The sequence below is a fragment of the Cygnus atratus genome, chromosome Z (genome assembly GCF_013377495.2).
Source record: "Cygnus atratus isolate AKBS03 ecotype Queensland, Australia chromosome Z, CAtr_DNAZoo_HiC_assembly, whole genome shotgun sequence".
NCBI lineage: Eukaryota > Metazoa > Chordata > Aves > Anseriformes > Anatidae > Cygnus > Cygnus atratus.
In genome coordinates, this window is record NC_066396.1 from 66,183,539 (window position 1) to 66,199,357 (window position 15,819).

A 15,819-nucleotide genomic window follows, 5' to 3' on the forward strand; every position below is an offset into this window, starting at 1 on the left:
CATGAAGAGCCAGCATCCCTCTATATGTCTGGAGGGAGCTACTACATGTAAGTATTTCCTACACCCTTGTTTTTTGTTTTCATGTTTTATCCACAGAGGACTTTAGAGTCTTGATACACGCTTGAAAGGTCATTTCCTTCAGAACCCTTATGGATAATCCAATGACTTGAAAACAGAAGATCTAACACTTTGGACAAAAGAAAAACAGTGCTCATTTAAGAACAGTTATATTCTTCATATGAAACTCACATGCTCATCACATAAATTAAGCCACCTGTAAACTCTGAGGAAAGCAAGATTTAAGACAATTTTATGTAAGAAAAAGCTTTCATATTTTAATGCCTCATATCTAAACAATGTTTTAGAATTATTTTTTCTTAAGTGGTCAAATTAATGCTCTGTATTCACAGTGGCTGATGGAATTCTGTCAACTTTTTAGCTAGGAAAAAAATATGTTTATCCAAGGATTTTCAGAAACAAAGTGGACTATAAACAGTGGAACTATAAAATAATTTATATAGAATTTAATAAAAGATGAAGACAGTATCTCATCTTTCAGCATAAACTTGAAATTGAGATATTTTAAATATTTTGTACTACTTTACTGTAACGTCATTTTCTTTTTCCTGTAAGGGCTATTATTAGAAAACCACTTACCTGTATTAAAAGCCAAAAACATTACAGCTGCAGTACAATGCATTTTCATTATTTAAAGCTCATCAGCTAACAAAGAGCATGCACATGCATTACTCTGTATGAAATATTAGCAATTGCTTAAAAAAATAGAAACTCACTAGGCATAAAGATAAGGAGCAAGTGTTGCATGATACAGAAATAAGCAAGTATATGCTTGCAGATTGCTTTTGTAAGCAGACTTCAAAAAGCAAATGCTTTACTTTAAAACAATATTCTTTCCACTCTGTTGGATTATTCTTTTTAAGACTACCACAGGCTGCCCGTTAAAATATAATTCAATATTAAAGGCAATGAAAGTACAATCATCCTAGTGGTTACAAATACATAGTACTGATGCCAATCTATTTTTTCTGCATTCAAAAAAACTTTATGCAAACAAATTTATTAAAAATCTTTGTCATTTGGGATTTCAGATCACCATTTCTATTCATTTGCAAATTTTACATCTATTTTGTATTCAAAATTTATTTTCAGTCCCATTATAAGACAACTGTAGTGTTAATGTTATCTTCCAAGAAAAAAAAAAGAATCTTTCCAACAAGTAAAATGCTTCTATTCCTGCAGAGATCTAACAGATGCAACAATATTCAAAAGATCTGTTGCCCATGTGACCTCCTTTCCACCTCACCAGTAAGTGCAAAGAGGCAGATCTCTTGCAATTTCCCCCAAAAATAAAATGCTAGTCAGACATACTGTGCCTTATTGAAGATTGTACGCATGCATCAAGCACCAACACCCCAATGTGCTATGAAAAATGCAAGCCTTAAAGAGATATAAAATTATTTTCTTTAAAAAGCATCAACCTTGGCTGCAATCATCAGCGCTGCTGAAGCCCAAAACAAGGTGGACTGGCAAATACATGACAAAGAAATGTGGATTCTGAATCTCACCTTGAATCATTTTCCTAAATGTAAAGCCCTTCACAGATTCCTGTAATCCTTTGGGAAGCTATAAACACCCATGTCAACAGCAGCCTAGTGGAAGTCTACAGTGACGGACATTTTTGTCTCCAAACCTAAGGAGAATCTGCACTTTGCATGGTTACAAACTCTGATGTTTTCACCATCATGTTCTGCTTATGCATGGACAACAGCCCTGGTCTACTTGGCTCCAGTAACCAAGTTGATTAATTTAACAAATTAGCACTTGACAGTAGTGATACCCATTAAGTTTCATAGGATTATAGTAATCAAGTTGTAGTGTACTATATGATTAGTGTACGTGCACAAGACTTTTTTTTTTGCATTTATGCATCATTTAAGGAGTAGCAATTCACTGAAAAACTGAAATTATACATTAACCTCTCAGATGTTTCTGAATACATTATTTACGTTACAGGCATTTTAATAAATGGTGATCACAAACCTCTGAAAAAGTTAGAAAAGCACAATGAAGTGCTTTGTGGCATACACACGCTTTGTAGGCCTTTCCTGTTATGAACATGTAAGGCTTTTTCTACTGAGCCTAGATAGCTCCGTCACAAGGCAAACCTCAGGCCAACTTCTAATCTGTTTTAATGGCTGGCTGAAATAAGAATGAGACAGAGTAATAGCAAGAAGACGAAGACATTAATAGAGAATAGAAAGGCCACACAAGTAATGAAGTGCTCAGTACTGTTCTGCTAATCTCATCTGCTTCTCAAAACCTATGGTATGTTAGGCAACTTATCAGAGTAAGAGGTGACAAAGTTTATCATTTCTCCCTACAGGAGTCCAACTATAGCAGTAATGAGATACAATATTTGCGCTAAAGCTTTTTTAGTTGCTTGGAAAGTTAACATCATCATCAGAGAAAATTAGCTTGTTCTAACAGTCACATACTATCCAATTTCTGACAATGTCTTTTCTACATCTGAAACCCAAAATGACTTAAATTCTATAAAGTATACTTTGCAAAATATTCAGTCTGGAAGAAGTTATGCATTTAATGTACTCTTGCAGCATGGAATAATTGAATACATGAAATGAAACTATGGATTTCTAACTGTTAAAGCAAAATTCAAACTTTTCATTAAGAACCCTCTGTATTATAGAGGAAGTACTATCTCTATATAGATTTATGTTACACAGCTGTTTTGAAGAGAAACTATATAGAAATATGATTTTGACACTATTTCATACAACAAATAACAAGGTTATTTTTCAGATGCTAATTACCTCTTTGAAAACATAATATATCCACTATTTTAAGACATAAGGATGGGAATTCTCAAATGCTAACTCAATTTGTCAAATTCTTTTGTTGCAACTGCAAATACAAGAAATGAGAAGTTTAACATAAGGAAGCATTTGAACTGCTATGCTTTTTCTATCTTTACTGTGAAAAGAAATGGAGTGATAGTTTTTTATTAAACTAATTCTGAACATAGGTCAGGATTTTACAAGAGTACCAAGACCTATTTTTTTTGTTCCTGTTCTTTTACTTTGTGACTAAAAAATCCTAATAACAGATCATATTTAATTACAAGGTATTTTCTTCCAAAGCTGATTGTATGCTAAAGTTAACTTAAGTAAGGGACAGCAAGGGAAACCACATGACAACTTTATTGGCCAGCTATGTACATATTGCTATGACCTTTAAAAACAAGTTTGAAACCTGTAGATTAACAACCACATTCAGACAGAAGCGTGATAGAACTGATGGAGACAGGGAGAGACGTATGCTGGACATGCATGACTACAGGATCACGTAGTGTTATCTAACTAGAACTCTTAGCGTTAAGAATTTTTGGCTTTTGATCTCCATTTGAGAGTGAAAACATGTCACAAAAATATAAAAATAAATTTATAAAAATAATTTAGTTATAAACAACAAAGTAGGACACTATATCAAATCTAAATTAAGTACTAGATTCACTTCTCAGTGTTCAATGTTGAATGCCAGAATTAAAATAGACTGACAGTAAGGGCACAAAAATATATCTGATTTAAATCTGATTCCTCTGCTTACTGGGGTTCTACTTATTCAATCATTCTCTACTTGCTCTAGACACACATGCATTAAAAACAAACAATAAGATTATGGAATCTGAGAATCACATAGGTTGGAAGAGACCTCTGGAGGCCACTGGTTCAACCCCACGTTCAAAACAAGACTGGCTTACATCAAGCTAGTCAATGCCTTGTTTATTCAAGCACTGAATAACTCCCAATATTCCACAGCCCTTTTAGGCCCCTTTTCCAGTGACTGATTGTCCCTACAAATTGATATTTATTTTCAATTTCAGCTTCTTGACTCTTCCAGCAACAGTTTTACTAATCCTGCAATCAGACAGCCAGCAGTCATTTCTAAGAAAAATATGAAGTAGACAGGCCTTTAGAAGCATTCAGGATATCTTGCAATGTAAAGACAGTTATCTCAATTTCAAAACAGTAGTAGCAACATTAAAACACTCCAGTATACAGTTATCAATACCTAAGAAACTTAGAACTGCCAATAAAAGAAGCCAGTTTTGGTTTCCAATTATGCAATCCTGATATGGCGAACATATTCGACAAAACGTCCAGTGGAAATATTTATTAAATGCCAAAGAGAAAACTGATCTGATCTACAATGAGAATTAGAACTTTGATTAAATACCACTACTCTCTAAGTATTTTTCTAAATGTCTAGTAAAATCTGTATGTAAACATCTAATTTCCTCAAATGCGAGTTCGTAAGACATTTTTATATGTAATGTATGATACCAATAAAACAATATATAATTTATATATAAGTTACAATATATATACGTATATATATTCAGATATAATGTAAGAAGTTACCATGGTTTAAGTAGATTAATATTTATAAAAAAGGTAGATATGATAGTAGATATGTATGATCATTGCTCTTGGTTTTACAGAAGTCCAACTACCTTAAAGTAGAAATCTGTACCAAAAGTATTACAAAATTCATTCTGGATAATTTATTATCCGTATTTAAAACTTGAAGGTTGTTTGCTTTCCTAAAGGGTTCTCAGACTATCAAAATTAAACAGCAACAAGGCACTATTCTTTGTAATGTTTAGATGAACACTTAGAAATCCACATGCATAATAATGCTTATATTCATGAAGCAAAACAAGCAGCTCTCTAACAAAGACATGAAACACTTCTGATCATTTCAAACCATGGTCAAAATAACTGTGTTTAAAATTGATTTCAAAGGAAGTATAGTAAGATTACTACAACACTGTCAATTTAATTTTTTTAAAGGCCCAATTCAACTGCTGTTATCATTACAAAACATTGCTTTAAATTTTGATGTCATGGCTTGCAAACAGAAGTTTTTCCTCTCTTTCTACATATGCAAAAAATCACACATAGCAAACTGCATGTAAAGGCCTAGTACTAAATCTAGTATCTTGCCTGAAGATTTGGTAGGACTATGAGTATTGAAGGCAGTTAGGGATTTGGAAAACCCCACGCATTCCATGGAGAACACTACTACCTGATGTGGGCTAGGCATTGAGAAGTGCCTACCTGCCAAAGAGAGAAAACATACTGTATTTGTAAAATGGGAATATATTCCTGTTAGGACAGAACTGGAAAGCTTTAAAATGAACATTAAAAACTAGGTCATAACAGTATAGAAAATTTTCTATATAAGATGAATTTAACCCCAATATTACATCAGTTGTACTACTTTAAAATTATTTCAATACCATTCATTTCTGTTTCCTATTCCCTTCTACAGAATATGCATGTTAATAATTTTAGTTCTTTGTTCTTCATTGCAGATCTAAAAACATATTGTATTATTATTGAACACAAACTGTTTAAAGAAATTACTCTTAAGCTTTCAGCAGTCAAATCATTTTTAACAACATCAAAAAAAACACACACAAATACAACAAATACAAATACTAACCAGTTTTTGTCTTTAATTGCAGCTGTCCTCTACTGGGCGTATGAGCTCCTCCTCCAAAGACAGCAGACCACATTTTGTTGTTAAGTTGATGAGCCATAATTCGATACAATTCATTGCTAGAATGCGTTGCTAGGCCATGGATGAACAGACTCAGATAGACTGCAGTTAGTATTTCACAAAGTAAAACTGTGAGCCCTGGCTGGGCTTCCTCACCAGCAGAATTCAAGAGACGTACTAGAGCTGTTATTCCTGTCAAAACACACACACAAAAAAAAAGAAAAACTGTGTGCATGTGTGCACACTGGGGGGAGAACTCACCTTTGACTATTTTGATATTTCTTGATTGTTATTTTGAATGACAACTTACATCATTCACTACCTTCTAGTGTTGAAAATTCTAAGTTTGAGGAAATCAAAAACTCCAGGAGACAGGAGTGACATGCTTATATTTTCAACAGTTTGCCATAGCTTTTCAGCTTCATGTTTTGGACTTACAGTTGATGATATACTTAGCAACTTTTCAACAAAAAGAGAAAAAAATCAGAAAAAGTAATTCAAATTTTGTTTAAATATAACACTGCCAGCTTTAATATGCATGAATCTTCCTTTCCCTATGTCTCAATTTCTCTTTTCTTCTTATTTCTTTCAGGAAAATGTTGTCTTTATTTTCTATATTTAGTCCAGTGCCTCACAATGTATTCATTATACACTGTTAAATTCTTACGCTTAAAATAAAAGTATTAATCTTCCCACTGACTTTCCTATCGTGCTTATTTCACCGGTTACAAACCTAACTCCACTGTGTTGAAAATGCCGTATTCCCACTTAACAGTACTAAAGCCATACAAAAATCATGTTTGTCAACTTAAACTACCCATTATCTTGTGTTTTGCTGTGGTTTTATACCCCTACAAACAGGGGTAGAGTTTCAGATATGGCATCATCTGTCTCATTTTGCACACATAAGTGAAAACACAAATAGTTATAGCCAAAGCTACAGCTCATGTGTTACTCTTCCAATTGCACACAATGAAAGTGTGTGAAGTTATTCAAAACTAGAGAAATCAGTTCAAGGTGACATTATCTATAAGCACAACTACTTACAATCTCTTGTCTCATTCACTACAAATTTAAGCCTGCAATTAGTGAAACAAGGAGTGCACATATTACAAGCTGATTTCTCTCCAAAATCTCTAGATACAGTGACAGAAAGGCTGAGAGGCTGAAATAACATAGCATCAAACACAAACACTATGAGGTTCTCAAAAAGAATTCTTTAATGTGAAATTAAATCCCATAATATGAAAACATATTTCTTCGTTTTGCTTATGTTGAAGTTACTGCTGTAAACTGAAGCCCAAACAGATGTATTTTATGTAGCTTACACTCTCTCTAATGGGACTAGTACAGTTTCATCTCAGCATGGGCTGTTACCTGAAGTCCTATGCAGGTTTTACAGATATTTGTATAATATATATCATTTATTACAAACTTCTCATTTTCAATAGTTTCAGGTTAGCTCAACAGCTGCACCTAAGCTACAATTATTCTGAGACTGAGCACAAGCTAACATCGCCTTTCAAGTTATTTTCAAGAGTAAAAAGTAGTGAGATTGACCTGCTGCCAGCAGGGAGAGCAACTACAGCACAGGACAACAATTCACCAGACTTTCAGTTTAGTGGCTCTCTACTATAGCACCAGCTAACAATTTTTAGTAAGAAAAAGATGCATCAAACAACTCAACTTAGGGAATAAACACAATTACTAGCTTACAGATTTTTAAAACTCAATCTTTAATTGTAAGAACTTATTTTTACCATTATTTTGTTACAAATACTACTAGGAAGTCTGGAGCATGGCTACATGCTCTTAAGAGTGGATTCACACAATTAAGTTTTCATTAAGAAACAAAAAAACTCTAGATACCTGGCCACTGAGAAGGTGATGTATTGGGAGTCACTGTTTCTTCTAAGCTTGTTGTTCTTAGAGAGTGGCGCTGAGTTAATAGCACTGTCTGATACACTGTTCCAGTGAACTGATTTGCTTGGAATGAGCTGTAAAACATAAATGGGATGTCATATTTACTAAAACAAACAAACAAAAAAACCTCAACCCACACAGTTAGATTTAAAACTATTCAAGTTATAACCCTTGCTATATGGAGGCAGATGTGAGTACTGCTTTCTGGTGCTCTGTGCATTGTATACACAGTACAGTGAAACTGTATCTTTACTGTTCTCTAGAAAGTGCTTCTCAAAGACCTTTTACCTGTAGCTGTGGCCATCACAAAGACATTGGTAGATGCAAGCAGAGAGGGATGCTGCTAAGGTATGCATTACATATATCTGGAAGACACAGATTTATAGAATGTATTACACATAAAATGAACAGTGGTTAGTATCATAGCATTTAATACATACAGATTTGTAACAGTGGCACTTAATGTGGAAGATACAAGTACTCATGGCAAAAATTCATTAACAAAGCCACGTTCTCTTCAGAATTAATTTCAAGTTAAGTCAATTCACTTTTCAATGAAACTCACACAACCCAACAACACATAATCAAAGCTCAGCTCTAGCTGCACTATTAAGAAACACCACCATCTTAAACCACTACATAACAGTTCTGAGTTACACTTAAGACAGCATGTTAATATGTTGGCTCACAATTACAAATGCTGTGCTTCATAATGAAGACTGCATCTTAGCATCTCACAAATTCTTGTACAGGTCTCCAACACACACAATGTATTCAGTATCACAATCACCACCATTATTTTTGTCATAGTTGATAGATATTTTATGTATCACAAAACACATTTTTATATAGAGCTAGAGAATCTGTTGACCTAATGGTTCAGTTAAAATTTATTATAAACACTTATTTGTCTGTTCCGTCTGAAATTAAGCACAGATGAGGAACTGAGCAATCAATCTCATGAGTGTTCTCTATAAATCCCTAGTAAAACTTAACACACGTAAAACTGCAGGAAAGATTTAACCTAAAGGATTAGGTCTAGCTTCCAGTCCCAGCCTAAATACAGAAGAAATCTTATGGAAACTTAACTTAGAAATAAAATAGTTATATTTTACTGTATGAACATATATGATGTTTCACAAAAGTGTTTGAGTTTTTTGCACCTGGCAGAAAATCAATTTTTACACTTCAAAATTTAATTTTACTTAGGTCTAGGACTGAAGATATGAGTTTACCATTAATATAACAAATTATGATTGTATTCTCTGAAAGCTAATTGTGACATTGCTAATTGTGACATTGGTGGTATAGTACAACATCTTTTCCATAACGGATGTCTTCTTGGACAAACGTCCAGTCCTGAAAGAGGTCAGTCCACTAATTCAGTGATATTATTTTTAGCCTAAGATCAGTATTACAGCAGAACATATTTACATTGTATTTTGTTACTTACGTAGAAGACGTAACAGGAAGTTTTCATGCTGTCAGAAAAACATTCATGACTTAAACTGGACAATGACAACAAGAAATCCAAATTACCGCAAAAAATACACACCTTGTTGTTCTGAGTATCTGGATGAGGTGGCGAATCAAGGTTTATTATGGCATGTAAAATATCATGAGTTAAGTTACCAAGATGTAACAATGGATTAGCCACCACTGTTCTAACACTAGCTGTGCAAGCAAATAGGAGAGGTATGGAGCTTTGCTCTGGCAGAGGTGTGGATGGTATCTGTATGGACTGCTCCTAAAAACAAGCAAGAAAAAACGCACAAAATGATAGTAGAGCCTCCTAAAGTGAACAAAACTTTTAAGAAGGGAAGGAAGTTCTAAAATAACAAAAAGAAATCCATAATCTACAGAAAGCAAAGCATTACATTTATAATAAAACAAGTATATACAATAAATCAGGCCCATCCTCTTTAACATCTTAGATGATCTGTATGAGGTAATTGAGGGCACCCTCAGTAAGTTTGCAGAGGGCACCAAGTTGGGGGGGAAAATGTCGATCTGCTGGAGGGTAGGAAGGCCCTGCAGAGGGACCTGGACAGGATGGGTCGATGGACAGAGGCCAATGGAATGAGGTTCAACATGGCTAAGTGCCGGGGCCTGCACTTTGGCCACAACAACCCCATGCAGCGCTACAGGCTTAGGGCAGAGTGGCTGGAAAGCGGTGCAGAGGAAAATGGTCTGGGGGTGCTGACTAATGCTCACCTGAACATAAGCCAGCAGTGTGCACAGGTGGCCAAGAAGGCCAAAGGCACCCTGGCTTGTATCAGGATGTATAGTGTGGCCAGCAGGACCAGGGAGGTGATTATCCCCCTGTACTCTGCTGTGGTGAGGCTGCACCTCAAGTACTGTGTTCAGGTTTGGGCCCCTCACTACAAGAAGGACACCGAGGCCCTGGAGCGTGTCTAGAAGCTGGTGAAGAGCCTGGACCACAAGTGCTATGAGGAGCAGCTGAGGGAACTGGGGTTGTTTAGTCTGGAGAAGAGAAGGCTCAGGGGAGACCTCATTGCTCTCCTCAACTACCTGAAAGGAAGGTGTGGGGAGTTGGGGTTTGGCCTCTTCTCCCAGACAACTAGTGATAAGACTAGAGGGAATGGCCTCAAGCTGCACCAGGGGAGGTTCAGGTTGGAAATTAGGAGAAACTTCTTTTCAGAAAGAGTAGCCAGGCATTGGACAGGTTGTCCAGGGAAGTGGTGGTGTCACCATCTCTGGGAGTGTTCAAGGAAAGGTTGGACGTGGTGCTTAGGGACATGGTTTAGTGGGTGATACTGGTGGTAGGGGGATGGTTAGACCAAATGATCTTGGAGGGCTTTTCCAACCTTAATGATTCCATGATTCTATAATAAGAAAATTTCAACAGTAATATGAAACATTCAAAAAATCTACAACTCTGAAGCAGAGAAAACACAAATTGATTTCCCCCACATACCTGCTGAGATTCCTGCAGTAGCAGAATTAATTCCATTCTAACAGATGCCAAACCTCCACCATGAGAACCATGAAGTATGCAGTAACTAAGGAACATTCGTAAGAGAGACTGGTATTTCAGAAGCCATTGACGTCTTTTCTGAAAGTTTTCTTTCTGTTGCATGGCTTTTTGCTGGTCAGCTAAGTCTTCAGTATTTTCATGTAATGCAACTTCCTCTGTCATCACGTTAATTCCTGACTGTATCTCTTCTACTTCAACACTATAATCACAGGTCTTTTGCAGAGCTATCACTTCTCTTTCAAGCCACTGATAAAGCTGATACCTTAATTTTCCACCATCCACCTCATAACCAGTGGACAGCGTTCGAAGCTCTACAGTAAGAATTTTCAAGCATGCTCTAAACTTCAGCTGTGCTGAAATTATATCTTCTGATGGGCTCAGAATATCTTTTTCATCAATTGCACTAAAAGATTCTGTGTAGCTAGAGCTTGTTTCGTATGACTTTTCACTTCTCTTCAGAGGTTTTAGCTCCTTCATCACCAGGGAGGAATCTTCACTCTCATCACCTTCATCACTGTCTGACTGTAGTTTCAAATCTTCATCTTGGAATACAACATTTGGTTGACTCCAGTCAAATGAAAGAGTTGAACTTGAATGTTTTCCTGAAGAACAATCTGAAGATGACCCTAGACCATTCAATACAGGCTGTGACCAATCAAAACTGGAAGCCTGATCTTTTGTTTCCAGCTCTTTAACTGGAGAAGATGGTGAGAAATCTTTACTAGTATCCATTAAGCTAGGGGATCTACAGAATGGCTTTGACCTCTTGACAACTTTGGGCATCTTTGATAACACTTCTAAGGCCAACATAGGACAACCAGCTTTTAAATGAGCATATGCCGTGGTGAAGAAAAGTCGTCTTTCACCTAGGTTGATTTTGTCAGCTAATCCATTTTCTACTGTCAGGCAAATGTGTGTAGAAGAGGCATCAGAAGAGCCAAAATGACGTCTCAGCAGGAGAGGATGTGTTCTTAAGTAGTTGTAGAAGTTAAACACTGCAGGGTTACAACTTGATGAGCCATCTCCTTCATCTGAAAAGATGTTGCATCATGAGGAAAATCTACAATTCCACATGAAATAATACATCTGAAAATTTCTAAATTCATCAGAAGGCCATTAGGTCTTAATATTCGTTCTGTTGTTGACTTCATTCTACCCCTTTTTTCACCTTCATCAATAGGAAGTGGGGAGGACATTGTCAAACCTAATCACTAAAAAGAGAACCTGGACTGAGAGCATTTAATAAGTTTAAATTAAAAAAAAAATGGCATTTCTTTTCTTTGAAGCAAGGCCTGTTCTACTGCAGTCAAATGTGGTGTCCTTCTTGTTGGTAATATAAATTTCCGAAGTGTCCACCACTAACTGGCATTAAGATGTTCCATCCTACTAAAGCTTTTTACTTGGGGAAAAAAGGTCCTCTAGTAAGTTTTTGATTAGTATTTTTGAATGCTTCCTAACAAAATGCAACTTTGAATAAAACTGGGGAGTCTGTAACGCTTATACATACTGATATCAGTATTGCATACAATAAGTGAATTATACAGCATTGCAACTTGTACAGATTTAATTTTCATGTCCAAAAGCACAATAAGCTTATACAAATAGCTTCCCGTCTTATGCTGACACTTTATGAACAGATGTTCAGAAAATCATTGAAAAGCTAGGAGCATCAACACAGGACAATTCACAACTTTAAAAAAGCCAAGGTTAGCTGAGATATACCCTTACTGTTTCTGCTATCAGGAACTATGACACTAAAAACTACAGATAATAGGAACAGGTACATAAAAGATCGCCTATTAAATAATTAAAAAATGCAAAATACCACAAATAAGACTCTAAATTGATTAAAGAAGAATTAGTAACCTTTAAAAATGATTAAACGCAGGAGTATGTGAACAAGATGGCAACAACTGAACACTGTATTACTCATTTGCTTAAAATCACCTTTAAGTATTAAAGTCCTACTGAAATTGGTTTTTAAGATTTTACACAGCTCTGGTGATTGAGTCTTTCATTTATCCCCTTCATATTTCTCTCAGTAGACAAGACAGAAGCCAGCTATCATATTTACTGCTAGGCACTTGAAACATTTAAATTATTTGAGAATACTAACTTTAGGAAATAATCCATCTGTGTAATAGAAGCAGTCTATAAAACTAGCAATTGAACAGGGAGAAAATTCACTTTAAGAGACTTACATTATACATCTCATACAGCATTCCAGGCCCCAGGTGGATCTCCTTGTATCATAAATATCAAAACAATCCTTTCTACGGCAGTTTATCAGTGTGGTCAATCAATCTTACTAAGGACTAAAAGCTACAAAGCACCATGTATTCACAGCTCTGCTATATAAAGTAACTATGTGATCCGTGATCAGGAATTTTTTCCTAGGTTGTGACAGAGTTCCTACTGAAGTTAATTTGTCTTTTCCTCTTGAAGATGCTACTGGAAAAACAGTGGAAATGCTGTACCACTGTAGGGTCATTCTTGTTCTCCTGATATTCACATACTTAAAGGATAAATTAAGAATCCATTCATGCAATACAGGATAATAACACAGTCATCACATTTACTATAAATAAAACATCAACCTATTTACTAGAAATGATGAGCAACTGTGCAGTACCTGATAACATTCAGACTATACCCTAATACTCTATAAATGAATAGATAGTTAAAACCAACCTAACAATCAAAATACTCGTTCTTACCTCCTTCATCTTCAACAGAATGTTTAATCAAAGTGTCAAGAGCCTTGCTGTAATCTTCCAAAATCCAGTAAGCCATACTACGCAGAAAAGGATCACAGTACATGTTTCCTGAGCTCTCCTTTCCAGGAAAGGCACTTCCCAAAATTCTCTTCTGTAGTATAGATTTATAAGTACTAGACACTTCAAACTCTGACTCATAAAGTCTTGATATTACTAGAGCCAACTGAATGTCATTCAATTTTTCAAGGCAGACCTAAATGAAAATAAGTATAGCTACAAGATCAAACATTCTAATTTTTCTTCTGGTTAAAACAATCAGAAGGCAGGAAATGGTAAGAATACATTCAGACTGAGATACATGTATCGACTCCATAAAAAATTAGCAGAAAGCAGGCTTAATAGCTGTGGCCAACAATTATATAAAAGAGCTGATTTGTCATTTCTTCAGTTTAAGTCTGACACGTCACTAGATCTTTGAAATCAGCTGGCATCAATGTCTCATTGTCAGTGTGTACGTGCCACATCTTGAAGTTGGATGTTTAGGTTCAGAAGCTCTACAGAACATAACACTTCGCTATCAAAGACATATTCCCTCCCAGTTTTTCAAGTCTTATAAGCAGAACCTGGAAAGATTTTTATTTTGTGAAAGGATTCTAGGAGCCAAATCACATCACTGCCAAAGAGCCTTCATTTTCAGACCTGAAACCTCCCAACGGAAAACGACATTCTCTTCATACATGACAGGACAGAAAAACCAAGAACATGTTAACGGTAGATAGCCCTCCCAATATTATTAGAGAGAAATCAGCCATGAACCTAGCATCACTAGCCTGAGAGCTAAAACAATCAAAACGTCTAGATCAAGATCAAGGATTTTTATGCCATTAGTATGCATGAGGGTAAGAGAGGGAAAGAGCAAACAGACTGGAATCTTCAGGGGTCATACTAATTTAAATTGCAAATTCCTCACGCATTTCAGTCACACTCAGTACATTGGTATGTTAGGAAAATATATCAGTCTTAAACAAAAAAAGTTCATTATTTTATTACCTCCACTGCATCTTTTAAGTGTCCTGCCAACAAGAAAAATGCCGCAGAATGTTCAAAACGCTGTTTGCCAAGCAAAGAGAAAGCATTCTTTAATGCTGCTTTACGCCACCTGTCCTCAGTGAAGTTGTTTCCAAAAAACTGTGTCATTTTAGTATCTTTTTGGGACCTGCATATTGAACATAATTAACAAAAATATATTATATTTATCATACGAATTTTGTCTCCTGATTTCTTCTGATGTCAGTAGAATTTTACACAGATATTTTCAATAAGAAATGCAGAGGCTGGGAGCACTGGGAGCATAGGAGGCTTTGTTTTTATAAACTAACAAAAACATTACTAAGTATAAGACTAATAGTATTTTTAGTTAGCTTCATATAAACACAGAAAAACTTATTTTTCCCCCAGGTGATATATTCAAAGCAAGTCACATTTCAAACTACCTTTTAGAAAGGTTGCAAAGTTGAACATTATTATCAAACTCCAGTTTGAAAGACAAGCTTAATTCAGTCTTTTGAATTTATGGTAAAATTCATAATTAAAGCCCCTTTTCTTAAGGATATCCATGTCATTCCAAACAGAACACAGGCAGTCCAGGAGCAGTAAATCAGAATTAAGCAGTGAATGAAATTACAGTAGATTTGAGACTAAAACTTGAAAGCATTGACCTTTAGAAATGACTAAATTACCACACTAAATACAAGAAGCTTAATAACTACCCATTCAAATTCTAAATAAGTTACTAAATTGGATCTCAGTTTCCAATGCTAACATTTGTGTTTCTTTTTAATCACCATCATTCAACATTTTTCCCCAAATTATACCACACTGTTAAGAAACTCCATTTAAGATCCTGGATACCTCCTACCTGTATAGTCCCCAGATCACAGCCTTCTTTTTCATCGCAAGGTAAAAAATGGCTGCATCAAGTGGATCATTATTACGCTGAAAGGCTGCTTTAGCTACCTGTGAAGACAATTCAACAAGGGGGAAAAAAATACATACACAAGATTTTAAGAGAATCTTCGACTGGGTTCCTCTTGCTTCTGATATCCCATGCCCCACAGAGTTTGTTTGGATGTTCTATTTAACACAGATCCAGTGTGAGAAGATGGATCCTGAGATAAGAACATGTGAAGCTACTACTGCTTCAACTCATTGTTATTATTTAATCACAGAAACCTTTAGGCTGGAACATACCTTCAAGGTCATCAAGTCCGACCATCAACCTGACCTACTGCATCTCATCATTAAAGCATATTCCTTGGGGCTACATACACACATCTCCAGGGATGGGAACTCCACCACTCCCCTAAGCAGCCCATTCCAATGCTTAACCACCTTCTCTGCAAAGAAATTCTTCCTGATATCCAAACTAAACCTCCTCTGGCAGAACTAGACACTGCTTCTTTGTGTCCTATCACTTGTCACCTGAGAAAAAGAGACCAACACCCTCCTCACTTCAACCACATTTCAGGTAGTTGTAGAAACTGAGAGGTCTTCCCCCTCAGCCTCCTCTTCTCCATA

The 15,819-nt window shown here is 35.8% G+C and overlaps 1 protein-coding gene across 1 annotated transcript in view; it reads right to left on the minus strand.

The window, feature by feature from the left end:
• The window catches only part of DMXL1 (Dmx like 1), an 89,817-nt gene that overhangs the window by 24,003 nt on the left and 49,995 nt on the right, over positions 1–15,819 (minus strand). The window contains 8 exon segments of the mRNA XM_050716586.1: positions 5,548–5,796; positions 7,474–7,601; positions 7,816–7,892; positions 9,083–9,274; positions 10,466–11,556; positions 13,243–13,495; positions 14,293–14,458; positions 15,161–15,258. Of these exon segments, the coding sequence (XP_050572543.1) occupies positions 5,548–5,796; positions 7,474–7,601; positions 7,816–7,892; positions 9,083–9,274; positions 10,466–11,556; positions 13,243–13,495; positions 14,293–14,458; positions 15,161–15,258 (2,254 nt within the window).